The sequence below is a fragment of the Grampus griseus genome (assembly GCF_964374135.1).
Source record: "Grampus griseus genome assembly, chromosome: 13".
Taxonomy (NCBI): Eukaryota; Metazoa; Chordata; class Mammalia; order Artiodactyla; family Delphinidae; genus Grampus; species Grampus griseus.
In genome coordinates this window covers 70,771,356-70,787,289 of record NC_139007.1, presented here as the reverse complement: position 1 = coordinate 70,787,289, position 15,934 = coordinate 70,771,356, and the positions used below count along the sequence as shown (strand labels likewise).

At 33.9% G+C, this 15,934-nt stretch overlaps 1 protein-coding gene across 1 annotated transcript in view; it reads right to left on the bottom strand.

Annotated features, from left to right (window-relative positions):
- STXBP5 (syntaxin binding protein 5) overlaps nt 1-15,934 on the bottom strand; it is a 166,136-nt gene that overhangs the window by 138,772 nt on the left and 11,430 nt on the right. Inside the window, exon 3 of the mRNA XM_082669302.1 lies at nt 514-595. Coding sequence (XP_082525428.1) covers nt 514-595 — 82 coding nt within the window. The remainder of the gene's footprint in view (nt 1-513; nt 596-15,934) is intronic.

Here is a 15,934-nt window from a genome sequence, read left to right as displayed (position 1 = left end):
GCTAATAAAATGATGTATCTCTAGCTCCTTCCAAACTTTACACTCTATCAGAAAGAAAGGCATCAATTACTTCAACCAATAAGTGACACAACAAGAACTTTGGACAATAACCAGTTTCTAATGGACTTTGGTTTCCTGGATGTATTTCAAAACAACCCACTGGAGAAATACAATTTGTTATTTATAATAAGGTCAATCTTTGAAAAAACTTTAATGTAGATTTTTATATGTTACATAACTTTCAATATTCTTGAAATAAAATTTAAATGCAGCACACTGTACCAAAAAGATCTACCTTATGCCATTCTATTTTCAATACTGTTTTGAGAAACATCTTACATTATTTATGTAACTGTCTGTGATGATGCCTTAAAGTGAATTACTATTAGCTCTGACCTACAAGAAATTCATTTTTGTTCAAATATTTAAATATAATTGCATGCAAGGATTCTGAAAGATGGGATGGGGCCCTATTTCATACATAAGCTGGTGAGATTAAAGCAATTCACTAACCTCATTAATCAGGAACTGGAGCTGGATTACTGCAGCTCCACTGTCATGCTGGCAATAACATTCTACTCCTGGACGACCAAAGCTGTCATTAATTTCATTAAGGAGTTTATGGTATGTGTGAGCTTTTTTATAGCAATTGATAAGTTATATAATAGACTCAAATATTTCAATGACCTGATACAGGCTATTTACTAAGGTTGAGATTTAGAGTTAGGTGATTACACAGCAATCTAATCAGCTAGTTCCTGTTGATAATCAGAATTTCCAGAGATTTCAGGTCTAACAGAAATAAGACAACTGTCCCTTTAGAAAAAAACAATTAAAAATAGCAATATACAGAACCAAGCTGCATGTATTTGATATATTTTACTCTGGCCCAAGTCTTTTTCTTTCCCTTAAAGTAAAAAGAAGAGAAAAGGGAGTTGATCTGTAGCGCTTCCAATTTTGCTGAAGTCAAGAAACAAATCTGAAAAGTAGACAAATGTCATTTTAGAATATTGCTTTTTAGGAACAATCTTCTTACTGGCATCTTTCATTCCTGTAGTGTCATTTTTAAACAGTGTAAGCTAAAAATATAATGAAGAACCACATAACTATGTTTGTAATTGTGACAGGTTATATCACCAATGAATGTATCAATGTTTTACAATACGCTTGAACACAGATTAATACGTAAATATCCATTAATTTGCATATAACAGGAAACGTACAGCATTTTCTATATGTTAAGCATTATAGTAAACTTGTCATATAATTAATTCATTTCATCCTCACAACCATAAAGAATATGTAATTTTCCCCATATAAACAGATAAGAAAACTGAAGCACAGAGAAATTAACTTGTCCCAAGTCATACAACTAGAAAGTATAGCAGAAATTGAATTTGAATAAGCATTCTAGCTCCAGAGTCTATATTCTTAATTGGTAAGTTATGCTGAGTAAAAAAACAAAACCAAAAAACTCCAAACACTTACAGAACTTACTACATGCCAGGTATTGTTATACGCTTTTTACCTTCATAAACTTGAGATAAGTTAGCCATTTTAACACACTGCTACACTAATATTTTCACTAGTTAATATTAACTGAAAATAAAAAGTTAAATCTAAAAATAAAATTTGATGGGATTTAATAAAATTATAGCCCTCTTTATACAAAGTCACATTCAAGTGAACAGACTATTTCTATATTCTGTTAGTACATGCCCTATGGTTCTTCTTTTTTTTTTATATATATTGTGTACGATTTATATGGAGGAAGATACAATAAGTTCTAGAAAGATAAAGAAAAATCATGAAAAACATATTACATAACGAAAAAGAAATACATAGATATTAATGAAAACTGGGGTATGTGGCAAGTATCAAAGCATAATGAATTTACTAACAAATGACATTCTGTACCATACATGCAATATTATGAAAGTGAATTTTGCCCACTCTGTTTTAGTGAATACTATTAACCAAAAAACACGATAGAAGATGATTTTAAATGAATTCCTAGCCAATATATACAGAGAAGATATATCAGTAAAAATGCATAACAAACAAAATGCAATAAATGTGAATGTATAGGTAGCCACAATATATATAGACAGGTATTTCAATGACAACTGGTACAAAGCAGACAGCAAAATAATAAGTGTAAAAGAATTTCATTATTGTGCTCATTCATATTTTTACCCAGCAAGTAACAGGTCTATGGTTCTTCTTAATTAAAAATAATTGTACCAAAAGGTTAAATTCCTATTTTCTATATATATATTTTTTCCTTTGATTTCTAGAAGTCTTTCTAGGTGATATTTATTTTCAATGGTTTTTATTTTATTACTAGCAATTAACTCTTCTATTATTTTATAAACTAGTAGACTAATTGAACATGTTTAGCCTATAGTACCCTACTCTTTAAATACTTCAAAATTTTTATTACTATTATTAATATCAGTAGTAGTATTTTTGCTACATCAATTGCCCAAATGCAACTACATGAAGCTAAATTTGAAATTGCTACTATTGGCACTTGGTAGTGCTACCTCACACCCTGATAGGTCAAAGATAGGTCTACATTTCTGTTCATCCATTTCTTTTGTCAGATGACAGCAAAGACCTTCACCTTTTAGCCAGTATTTCTAATTTCTAAGTAAGTCTAAGAAATTACTAATTTCTAAGTAATTCTAATCTTTCCAGTTAAAATTCTTTCTGGCACCAATTAGCATATTCTATATTCCCACCTTATATAAACGGAGTAAAATTTCTCTTATCTGACCATATCAGGATTAACTAAGTTAATTAAAAATGTAAGCTACCGGGTTTCCCTGGTGGCGCAGTGGTTGAGAGTCCGCCTGCCGAAGCGGGAGACACCGGTTCGTGCCCTGGTCCGGGAAGATCCCACATGCCGCGGAGCAGCTGGGCCCGTGAGCCATGGCCACTGGGCCTGCGCGTCCGGAGCCTGTGCTCCGCAACGGGAGAGGCCACAACAGTGAGAGGCCCGCGTACCTCAAAAAAAAAAAAAAAAAAAAGCTACTGTAGAGGATTAAAAATTCTATTTACCTATTTTTTCATAAAACATACACAATTCTGCTAATCTTGTGATATTCACCAAAGATTATTTTCTTTAAGTGTGGATCTATTACTTAGGGTTCAGAATTGTTTTTCTTAAATAAAACATAGCTGGAACTACCCGGGTATAAGATTTGCAGTTTACTTTTTTAAATGGCATTCTAAAGATACGGGAAATGCAAACTAAGTGCAACATTCGCACAGAGTCTTATTATTTCTTTTCCAGTCACCTACTGCTTTCTCATCCATATTGCATCAGACAGGAAATTTTAACTGATTAACCTTCATGAAGTCTTTCCAAAGTATCTATTTTGGATTTTTGTATTTTTAAAAACACTATTTGCATTCACATTTCATCATTATTATATATTATTAAAGTGAATTTCTTGATAATATCAAACATAAAAGGCACAAACAGATTTGTGAATACACAAAACAGATTCATGGTAAGTAAAGAATATGCAAACACCTTTACTAATTTGGGCCTCCTGGAAAATAGCCTACTGGTCTTGAAACTTCAGTATGCTGTGGGCATCTATCAATATTTATTCACAGAGAATGAAAAGTGTCTGTAGCGACCTCCCTGGTGACACAGTGGTTCAGACTCTGAGCTCCCAATGCAGGGAGCCCGGGTTCAATCCCTGGTCAGGGAATTAGATCCCATATGCATGCCGCAACTAAGGAGCACGCCTGCCACAACTAAGACCCGGCGCAACCAAATAAGTAAATAAAATATGAAAAACTAAATAGATTAAAAAAAAAAGTGTCTGTAAATCCAGGAAGTCAGTTATATGGAGATCAAGAAAGGTTTTACTCTTACTCTGTGTGTGACACTATTCTAGACAAAATTATACTTTTTATGACATTAGTATTAATATAGTCATTTTACTTCTAGCTAAGATGATAAATATATTTTCTTAAAAATAAGAACCACTTACTGAGTATCTACTAAGTTTTAGCCACCGTTTCTTAAATCCTCACAGTAACTTTAAAAGTTTGTTATCCTAGGAGTTCCCTGGTGGTCTAGTGGTTAGGATTCTGGGCTTTCTCTGCTGGGGCCTGGATTCAATCCCTGGTCGTGGAACTGAGATCTCACAAGCCGCATGGCACAGACAAAAATAAATAAATAAATAAATAAAAGTTTGTTATCCATATTTCACAGATGATAATTCTGAGGCTTAGAGAAGTGGGGTTTTTTTTTTTTCCCCCAAGGTTACTACTGATTTATTTCCCTTTTCCTTCGGAAAGGGTAGTACTGTGCTGCAACCAACCCTGAAGGGTCCTAACACTAAAAAAGCCCTATGGGGAAAAATTTTATAACAAATCATTACTTCATAATAACAAAGTTTAAAATTAAATTTTAAGTAATGGATATTGCTTATATATAATCAAGAGATATTAGTGTGGAAAGAACACAAGTTTCAGAGCAAGTAGTTCTCAATCCTGGTGGTATCAGAATTCTGGCTCTACTGCAGATTTACTAAACCCAAATTACTGGAGAAGCAGCTTGAGTGGGTATTTTGTTGTTGTTGTTGTGTCCACTGTTATTGTTTAGGTGCCACAGGAACATCTGAGGCACAGCGAGAATTAAGACTCCTACTTTCAAGACAATGCCAGCTCCGTAATTAGTTGCTGGGATCTGTGAAGAATTATTACACCACTCAAATTTCTCTATAAAATGCTATCTAGTCTAGCTTGCAGAATGGTGGTGAGAATTAAAACTGCAGACTAACCAGATGGTGGCTATTATCGTTATTTAACACAATGTATTCACTACTTTAACAAGAATTAAAGTTATCTTACAGTGAACAAATCGTAATGTAAGAATGTCAACTCAATATATTAGATCACAAAAGACCATGTCATAGATGCAAATATTCATATCCTTTCCTACCTATAATGATTATTGCATATATGGTTCTCCTAATATTTGGCATTACTAAGTATTAACAGTTTTATTAAAAAATGGTCACTCACTACAACAAAGGTCTTCTTGGAAAATTCACATTTATTGTGGCTATGTTCAAAACTACATGAGAAAACAAAGCATCTGAAATGAAAATGAAGAAAAGCCAAAAGGAAAGATTACATATAAATAATCTGCAAAGATATTTTTTATATGTAGAAATATTCACTTATTGATCTGACATCTGCCCTTTTAATCCACTGTAAGGCAAATCCAAATTAAAGGCTACACTGAATATTTCTTGGTGTCAGTTTATCTTACTTTCTAATTCTGAACTCCAATGTATCCTTTTAAAAATGTTGCAATCTTCCTATCTTAGATACCTTTAGTCTCAATTTTTCTACTGCTCACCTATCAAGAGCTTTGATGTCTACCTAACCAACCAGTCCTCTTTGTTTCTGGAGTAAATCAGCAGTTTATCTGACCCATGACACAGGCCAGACACTTCCTGCACAGCTACACTCATGGTTTTTGTCCAGATAAGCACCATTAGAACTCCTGAAGAGGAGCTGCAGAAGGCAAGGCTGTTTGGTTGGGAGCAGAGTCGTTGAATACAGACATGATCTTTGAGTTCAGACATGATCCTCAGGGTGAGCAGACATTCAGTCCTGTCTAAAACAACCATAAGACATTTGGTCCACACCAAAAGGTTCTTGATATTGGGTCCTGTCCAAAACCATTTTGCGTAGACCAAATATGCTCATGGGCATTTTGGATAGGACTAAATTTAAAGAAACTTTTGGCATGGACCAAATGTCTTATGAGTGTTTTAGACAGGACCAAATGTCCTGCATTTTTTAATAAAACTGTTAATACTTAGTAATGCCAAGCAATAGGGGAAAAAGAAATATTTAAGGAAAAAAATAACATAATAAACCTACCAGTTAATGAAGAATAATCAGGAAGACATATGTAATGACAGATAAGCAGAAACAAAGACTAGATCCAGTAAAATCTTTTATTTTATAATACTGTACCACAAATTAAAAATCAAAATAAGCATTCATCCAACTGTCTAAATGGTTATTATATATACATATATATTTGGTTGGAAAGGGAGAGAGAAAAGAGGAATTTGGAGGCTTTTAAGTACATCATCATCATCGTAGTAGTTAAGACTTGTTGAACACTTAATGTGTCAAGCACTATACATGTATTACCTCAGAAGGAGTACCCTCTATTATAAGCTCAGTTTTGACAAATTAGGAAACTATGTACAACAAGGTTAAATAAATTAGCCAAAGCCATACAGCTAGTTAGTAAGGATGCTGGGGTTTGAACCCAAACAGTCTAACACCAGAACATACACAGATAGGCAGAGACACACACAAATCAAACCTCACTGCCCAAACAGCCAATTTTCACATGTAAATGTCACTTCCTGACTTATTTTAAGTCATTTTAAAACTGGAGAATTAACAATGAGGAAATACTTAAAATCAGTATCACTAAAGTCAGACTTGTCTAAAACAATAAAACTAGACCAAATGTAACTTTTAGTAGAAAGTAAACACCATAAAACCAATTAGGCATAAACAATAAACCAATCAAAAATTTTTTTCTAGGTTCATTCTTCATGTTTGTTCATGGTAATAAACACCTATTTTAATAATGAAGCACTATGGACAAGCAGAATAAGCAAAAAGCTGGAGTTTTCTTTCTCAAAATCTGGAGTTCTGTATCTCAAAATTTCAACTAGAATTAGAATAGTCTCCTTACAAATATCATCATGTGTAAAATGATGAGCCAACAAACATTTTAGAGACTATAGCCATGTGAGAGGAACAGTTCTTAGTAAAGTTAAATAAGATACTAAAATGAGTAAACAACCCTGTCTTCAAAAAACAGAATCAAAACACTGTATTAGTAAAATAAAGAAAACCACATGATCATCCCAATAGAAAAAGCCTTTGACAAAATCCAATGCCCTTCCATGTTAAAGCACTCAAGGAGAAAGGAACTTCCTCAACTTGACAAAGGCCATATATGAAAAACCCACAGTTAACATTATTATACTAATGCTGAAAGACTGGATGCTTTTGTGCTAAGCTCAGGAAAAAGACAGGATGTCCACTTCTACCATTTCTACTCAACATTATTATACAGGACGTTCTAGCCAGGGAAAACAGGCAAGAAAAAGAAATACAAAGTGTCCATGTTGCAAAGGAAGAAATAAAGTAAAACTATCACTACACGATCTTGTAGATGGAAAATTCAAAATCTGAAAATTTACAATAAACTAAAAAATTCAATAAAAAACTATTAGAATGAATAAATGAGGTCAGCAAGGTTGCACAACATAAGATCAATATACAAAAATCAACTGTACTTCTACATACTGGCAATAAACAATCTGAAGTGGAATTAAGAAAATAATTCCATTTATAAGAATGTCACAAAGAATAAAATACTTTGGAATAAATTTATCCAAAGAAGTGCAAGACTTGTGCACTGAAAACTACAAAACATTGTTGAAACAAGATCTAAGTAAATGGAAAGACATCCCATACTCATGAAACAGAAGACATAATAATTGTGAAGATGGCAATATTCAAACTGACCTACAAAATTAACACAATATCAGAATCCCAGCTGTTTGCAGAAACTGACAAGCTGATCCTAAAATTCACATGGAAATGCAAGGAACCCAGAACAGCAAAATAATCTTGACAAAGAAAAAAGTTGGAAGACTCACAATTCCCCAATTTCAAAACTTACTACAATGTTATAGTAATCAAGACAGTGTGGTATTAGCATAAGGGTAGATACATAGATCAATGGAATGATCTAAGAGTCCAGAAACAAATATTTATGATCAATTGACTCTGACAAGGATGTCAAGACACTTTAATGGAGAAAGAATAATCTTTTCAACAAATGGTACTGGGACAAATGGATATCCACATGAAAAAGAATGAATTTGGATCCCTATCTCACACTATATACAAATGCTAGCTCAAAATGGAACAGAGATCTAAATGTAAGAGCTAAAACTATAAGACTCTTAGAGGAAAACATACGAGTTAATCATTGTGACCTCAGATAAAGTCATGGTTTCTTAGATATAAGACCAAAAGCACAAGCCACAAAGGAAAAAAAAAAGATAAATTGGACTTCACCAAAATTAAAAGCATTTGTGCCTCAAAGGACACCATCAAGAAAGTGAAAAGACAATCCACGGAATGAGAGAAAATATTTGTGAATCATATCTTATAAGGATTTAATATCCAGAATATATAAAGAGCTTTAACAACTGAACAAAAAGACCACCCAATTTAAAAATGGGGAAAGAAAAATGAATAGACATTTCTCAAAAGATATGCAAATAGCCAAAGTATATACGAAAAGATGCTCAACATCATTAGTAATTAGGGAAATGCAAATCAAAACCATAATGAAATATCACTTCACACCCTCTTGTATGGCTGTAATAAAGACAACAGCAAGGTTTGGTGAGGATGTGGAGAAATTAGAACCCTCAATTATTGCTGGGAGGAATGTAAAATGGTGCAGTCACTTTGGAAAATAGAGCGGTAATTCCTCTATTATATACTCAGAGTTAACATATGACTCAGCAATTCCACTGCTATGGATAAAAATAAGAGAAATGAAAACATACATACACAAAACTTCTACACAAATGTTCACAGCAGCATTATTCATAATAGCCAAAAAAGAGCAAAATCCAAATGTCCATCAACTGATCACTGGATAAATAATATGTAGTAGACTTACACAATGGAATATTCAGCCATAAAAAGAAATAATACACACTACAATATGGATAAACCTTGAAAATATCACGCTAAGTAAAAGAAGCCAATCATAAAAGACTACACATTATATGACTACATTTATATGAAATGTCCTAAATAAAATCTATAGAAAAAGAAAGTAGATATGTGGCTGTGAAGGATTGGGTAGAGAGGGTGATGGGGATGGATTGCTAATAGGTATAAGGTTTCTTACTGTGGTAATGAAAACGCTCTGAAATTAAAAAGTGCTGATGATTGCATAACTCTGAATATAATGAAAACCACTGAACTGTATACTGTAAAAGGGTGAATTTTATGGTATATTCAAATATTTCAATAAAACGTATCTTAAAAAAGAATCAGCTTGAATGAATGAAAACAAATAGCCAAAAATAAGACTGAATTTAAAGCAAAAATGATTGTAGTTACTAATGAAACAAGTTAAAACATTATATTCTTAAATATAATTTAAAAATCCCTTTTATCTGAGATTTAAAAATATCTTTTATAAGCAACAAATGAATATAACTATTTAGCAATCTAAATGAAATGCAGCATAGTAAGAGGGCAAAATAAGACTAAACATTTTTGCAATTAAGCTTTTTTCTTTCTGTCCTGCACCCAATTTTTAAACATTTTAATTTCATTCAAGATTTGAACACAGGAAGTATTCAACAGATAAGAAACAATGAATACGCAGTGTTCTCTTAAACAAATGAAGACCTCAATCATATAAAGAAATAGTATGGTTTTAGAAACACATAAGAAAAATCCCAAGAAAAATATGTCTTTTCCTTTATAAATCATGATCATTTATGTTCCATCTAATAGTGTAAAATACACATTAATCCTTAAAATATACACATAAAAAATTTTCAGGTAATTCCAATATAAAAAACAATTTATTGGGCTTCCCTGGTGGCGCAAGTGGTTCAGAGTCCGCCTGCCGATGCAGGGGATAAGGGTTCGTGCCCCGTTCCGGGAAGATCCCACATGCCGCTGGGCCTGTGAGCCATGGCCGCTGAGCCTGTGCGTCCGGAGCCTACGCTCCGTGATGGGAGAGGCCGCAACAGTGAGAGGCCCGCGTACCGCAAAAAAAAAAAAAAAAAAAAAAAAAGTAGGGAAAAGATGCTTTGGTTCAAGATAGTAAGCTGAACATACATGTCTGCTATAACTTTGTTTTAAGAACCTGCTAAAAAAAAGTACAGCCAAAAGATAAAAAAAACTTGGAAAATATAAGAAAAAAATGCACTATAAAAGACTTTTAGGAAAGGTAACATCGAATAAGAGAAAAAAAATGTTATCAAAGAAGTAACAGGTCAAAAATGTATTTTACTTAGTTTCTAAAAAAATAATAATAATAATGTGTCTTCAGATGGAAGTACCCAGAATGATAAATGAAATAAGACCCATATCTAAATATACCACTGTAAAATCTTATCGCACAAACGCTTAAGACCCTATAGCCTATCAGGAAAAAAATTACCATTTGGATGGCAATAATAACACAAATAAAAGAAGAAACAAAGCAGAGCTTCTTATACTAAAGACTCTACTTTGTCTCCACATTTCCCATCTTGTAGCTCTTAAAAGGTAAAGACAGCAAGCAACAGAATATTCCTTAACCATGTCTGCTTAACCCACTCATTTCTCTTAATTGAGAACTTTAATATGCATTGGGGATATAAATCATAGTCCCTATCCTCAAAAGTCTTAAACTCTAGTAATGGAAATATAAAAGCAAGAGAGCAGATAGGTGCACAGATACTCCCAAATGGTGTTCATTTTTGTAGACAAGAATTTAGCTTGAAAAGAAAAAACACTTTCCAATTACTTTCACGATCGTCAGTTCATTTGGGCTTTAGCCTGTCTTACAGTATTCTATGTCCATGCTGTTCTTTTGTTTTCCTCCTTCCTTTTTATATAATTATATTGAATTCTGTTGGTACTTCCTTGTTTCCTTCAACAGGCATCACCTGTGACTAGTAGAATAAAATATAGTAAAAGAATCAGGCAATGGGACCCCAGCCAGTGATAAGTTCTGAAAGTACAACTCCTAGGCAAGTTTCACTGCTGCCACTACCACTGATTACACACATATTTGACAACCTCTACTTTTATGAAGAATGTGGTAATATCAAGAGTGGTATATACTTAGGAAACTGTTAAGATTTTTAAGATTATGTACCTTCTCAGAGAATCTGTTCATTAATTCCTGTCACCAAGGAAAAAGGCAAAGAAAGTACTGGCATTATTCCAACATCTACAGAAGTGACATCTTCAATTTTCCAACCTAGAAAGAGAAGATTGGAGTACCTATAAAATGGAAAAGAACTGGAGAACTTTGATATCCTGTGCAGTTTCTGAAGATACACTTATATCCTGCAAAGTTTAAAAATAAGAATATGGAAAACTGTATTTTTCATGAACTCGTAAGTGACTAATAAATTATCCCATGTTTAATTATGTAATATTCTGTGAAATAATTTTCTTTGAGCAGATATTCTGCTAACAAACCAAGAAAGACTTTTAAGGGTAAATTGTTCCTTCCTGCCACAGTAAAAATACTAAACCCAAGAGCACAATTTTAATCCATCAGAAACCCTGAAGATTTCCACTAACTTCTATTACCATTTCTTTTAGTACATTCTTAGACTTTTAGCAAACAGGGTAATTCATAACTCTTTAAGTAGTCTAGTAAGCCTTCAAGGTGTCTACTCTGAATTGGCTTACTTTTCTGTGAATAAAAGATCAGTGGATGATTTTTATTTTTAATGGCCTAAGTCTTGAACCATAATGTGATTATTTTTCAATAACGAAGTTAAAATCTAAATACCACCATAGTGTGGTCAAAGAATATTGATGAAAGCATCCTTAAAACAAAAAGAGGGTGAACTTTAGCATCAGACCAACTCTACCATTTACCCTGAACATAAACAACAAATCAATTAGCACGTGAAAGCTTTCATTTCTTTGTTATTCTATACTGTTATGAGGAATAAATGGGGGGCAACAAATAAAAGGGGCAGTACATCATACATTTATCCTGGTCAAGATAATACAACCTATTCAAAAAAATAAAATTTCTGAAAGTAGCACATAGCCAGAGAAAAAATGGAAATACATATCCTGATCTGTGATAACTAAGACAACCTATGTGTGCTGCAGAGTTCTCTTCTGTGAAGTGCTTCGCCTGCCTCCTTCGTCTCATCAGTGTGAGGATCACCTGCAAGCTTGAGACTAGACTTTTCAACCTCATAATTAGACTCCATGGTCTTTTTTTTTTTATTGCTGGTTCTCATATCCAGCGATACACTGCTAGGAAGAGGAATAATTCAAACCCGGAATTCCAGTTCCTTTCCATCTTCATAAATATTTTGTACAGCTTCACAGCTCTGTCTCCAAAGGCAATGATAGAGCAAAGTGTCAGCTTATTTCCTTATGGTTGGTTATACCACAAATCTCAAGATGTTACGATTGCTTTAAAATGACATCCTTTCTACACACACTGTACTGAACATGATTCTCATCTATCATTTGCCTCACTAAGAATACTACTACCCTGTCTACCAAACATTTAACCAGTGCTTCTCAATTCTGGCTCTACATTATAAGCATCCATGGACATTTAAGATAAAAAAAAATTACAGATGTCAAACCCCATGCCAGACTCACTGAATCAGAATATCTAGAGAAGAAATCCAAACACATGTTTGGGCATTGTTTTTTTTTTTTTTTCAGCTCCACAAATCATTCTAACGTATATAGCCATGGTTCAGAACAACTGCAAAACCTTGTGGGCTAAAGTATAACTAAACATTATCTTCCACAAAATTCATATATTGATATACATATACACATATTGTATATATATATATGAATAATTAAATTATTCTGTTTGAAGAAAGAAAGTCTGAAAAATTATTATGAATCCCCTTAATATCTCATCGCAGGTCTTACTTTCCAAACTTCTAAAAATTTGCTACTTCCATCTGAACTAGTTCTAATCAACTTGATAGGAATATGCTCAAAACAAGAACTTAAGTCTTTACCAAAGTTTAAGATAGTGAAGAACATCTCATTTTGTATTTTATGACCTATGAATGTATTTGCAATACAAAGCCTTTGTCAAACAGCAATTATTTTCACTTTCATAGTACAGTAACCCCAACTCTATAGTTTCATCTGCTTGACAAACATCAATTTAAAAACCTCTTTTTGAAGATCATGTGTTTTTCACCTATAAAAATTAATACAGACTTCCTATTTGTCATCCAGCACATAGGAAATTTGGAAGTTGTCATTCTGTCCTAACAATAAATAAAAAGCTGTTCACACTAAAAATCAACAACTCTTCTTAGATTCATAAGAAAAGTGAGGTCACAGGGCAAATGGCTGCCCCTAAAATTGCAGACGCAGATAGGCCAATACAGAAAATCACAACTTACTGAAACAAACCAACCAGCAGACACCTCTGCAGGAATCAGTGCTGGGGTAGGAAAACCTAAACTGTACTTGATGAACTGCTGAAGGCCTAAAGTAGACAAGTCTGCTAGAAACTCCAGGAGGACCCAGTCATGGGAGGGATCCCCATACATTAGTGAGTTTTACCTCCATGGGCTCTACCAGGTTCTCACAGTGACTATCTGAGAAAAATCCCCTCCCACTTCCAGGAGGGGGAAAGGGAAAAGCAACCATTTTTAAATACACTGGAGCGTTCTGTTCATAACAAGGTCTGCCCTCTGGAGAAACTAAGGAGAGCCTAAACTGCTGGGGGGCTTATCAGAGCCTAACTGACCTGAAGGAAGGGAAATATACAACTTCAACCCACTCTAGCCATCCTAACTCCTCTGAGGGAAGTGGGAGGAGAGGGGAACTGAGGAGCGCCTGTGTAGTTCACAGTCCAGAAGCACAGGCTTGCTCAAAGACTACGACCTAACAACGCTTCCCCTCCCCGTACCACCAAAAATCAATCCAGACACAGACCTTACATCCTTCACAAAAATTAACTCAAAATGGATGGTAGCCCTAAATGTAAAACTCCAAACTATAAAATTCCTATAACGTAGGAGAAAACCTAGATGACCTTGTGTATGGCAATGACTTTTCAGATACAACACCAAAGGCACCATCCATGAAAGAAAAAAATGGTAAACTGGACTTGATCAAAATCTTCTGCTCTGTGAAATGCAGTATCAACAGAATGACAAGATAAACCACAGACCTGAAGAAAATATTTGCAAAAGACACATCTGATAAACTACCATTATCCAAAATACACAGAGAACTCTTAAAATTCAACAATAACAGAACAAACAACCCAATTAAACATGAGCCAAAGACCTTAACAGACACCTCACCAAAGAAGATACACAGATGGCAAATAAGCATATGAAAAGATGCCCCACATATGTCATTGGGGAAATGCATATTAGAATAAGGAGATACCACTACAAACCTATTAGAAGAGCCAAAATCCAGAACTGACAACACGAAATGACGACGATGACGTGCAGCAAAAGAGCTCTTGTTCATTGTTGGTGGGAATACAAAATGGCACAGCTATCTTTGGAAGATAGTTTGACAGTTTCTTACAAAACTAAACATATTCATACAATACAGTAGTCACACTCCTTGGTATCTACCCAAAGGAAATGAAAATGTATATCCACACATAAACCTGTGCATGGATATGCAGAGCCACTTTTTCAAAATTGCCCAAACTTGGAAGCAACTAAAGATGTCCTTCAGCAGGTGAATGGATAAACAAACTGTGGTACATCAGACAGTGGAATATTATATAGCACTAAAAACAAATGAGCTATCAACTATGAAAAAACATAGGAAACTTAAATGCATATTACTAAGTGGAAGACAATCTGAAAAAGCTACTTACTGTATGATTCCAAATATGTAACATTCTGAAAAAGGCAAAATTATGGAGACAGTAAAAGGATCACTGGTTACCAAGAGGTAGGGGAAAGGGAGGGATGAAAAGGTAGAGCACAGAAAATTTTTAGGGCAGTGAAACTGTTCTATACGATAATACAATGGTGGATACATGTCATTATACATCTGTCAAAACCCACAGTATGTACAACACCAAGAATGAACCCTAACATAAACTATGGACTTTGGGTGGTGATGTGTTAATGTAGGTTCATCAACTGTAACAAATGTACCACTCTAGTGGGGGATGCTAATAATGGGGGAGTCTGTGCCGAGTGGGAACAGGGGTATATGGGAAATCTCTGTACTTACTGCTCAATTTTGCTGTGAGGCCAAAACTGCTCTAAAAAGTAAAGTCTGCCAAAAAATTAATATGTTAAGAAATGAAGCTAGCCACATTCTCATGATTATAAGGGTGGACATAATTTTTACTGCTCACTCACAATTCTAACATCCTGCTAGTCTGCTATTTAAGCAAAATTATGACGTGCACTATTTCTACAGTAAAAATTTAACGAAATGCTAAAATTAACCATGAAAGATGCATAGGTCAACATTTAAAACTTCCTTAATCCAACACAATTGTAATATTTTACAGTAAATGTCAAATGGTATTTGAAAAATTGTCAGTCAACTGCTTTCTTTTCATGTGAGTGAAACATCAAAACAAAGTAATTGCAGCATCTACACTAAAATATAATTATAGCATTAACTGGGTTGAAACAGGCCTCTAGTTACATCTTCCACTATTATTCTGAATAAGAATTTTTTATTATTTTTGAATAGAGTGGTTCAAAAATATTCATCCTTATTATTTACTGCTTTGGAGTTAGGACTGTCTCTAAAGGGGTCAAAATGAATTATATTTATTATCACAGGCAATTCTTCAGAATGGCGTTTGATACATAAATATACTTTCAAATGAACCATTTGCTCAGTCGTCTATGAAATATAGTCATAAATAATCATGGCCTGGGTTAAAGAAACAAAAAGGAACATACATTCTCACATATCATATAACAATCTTTTATCCCAGCATCCATTCTCAGATGCTTAATGGCTAAGTTCTTAAGTATGGCCATGTGAATTTTAAAAGAAAAATAAAACACATTATGAAAAATACAGTACAAAGACTGCATAGATGGAAAATCTGTTTCAATACTTTTCCTCCCTTTTAAAAGACAAAAAGGAA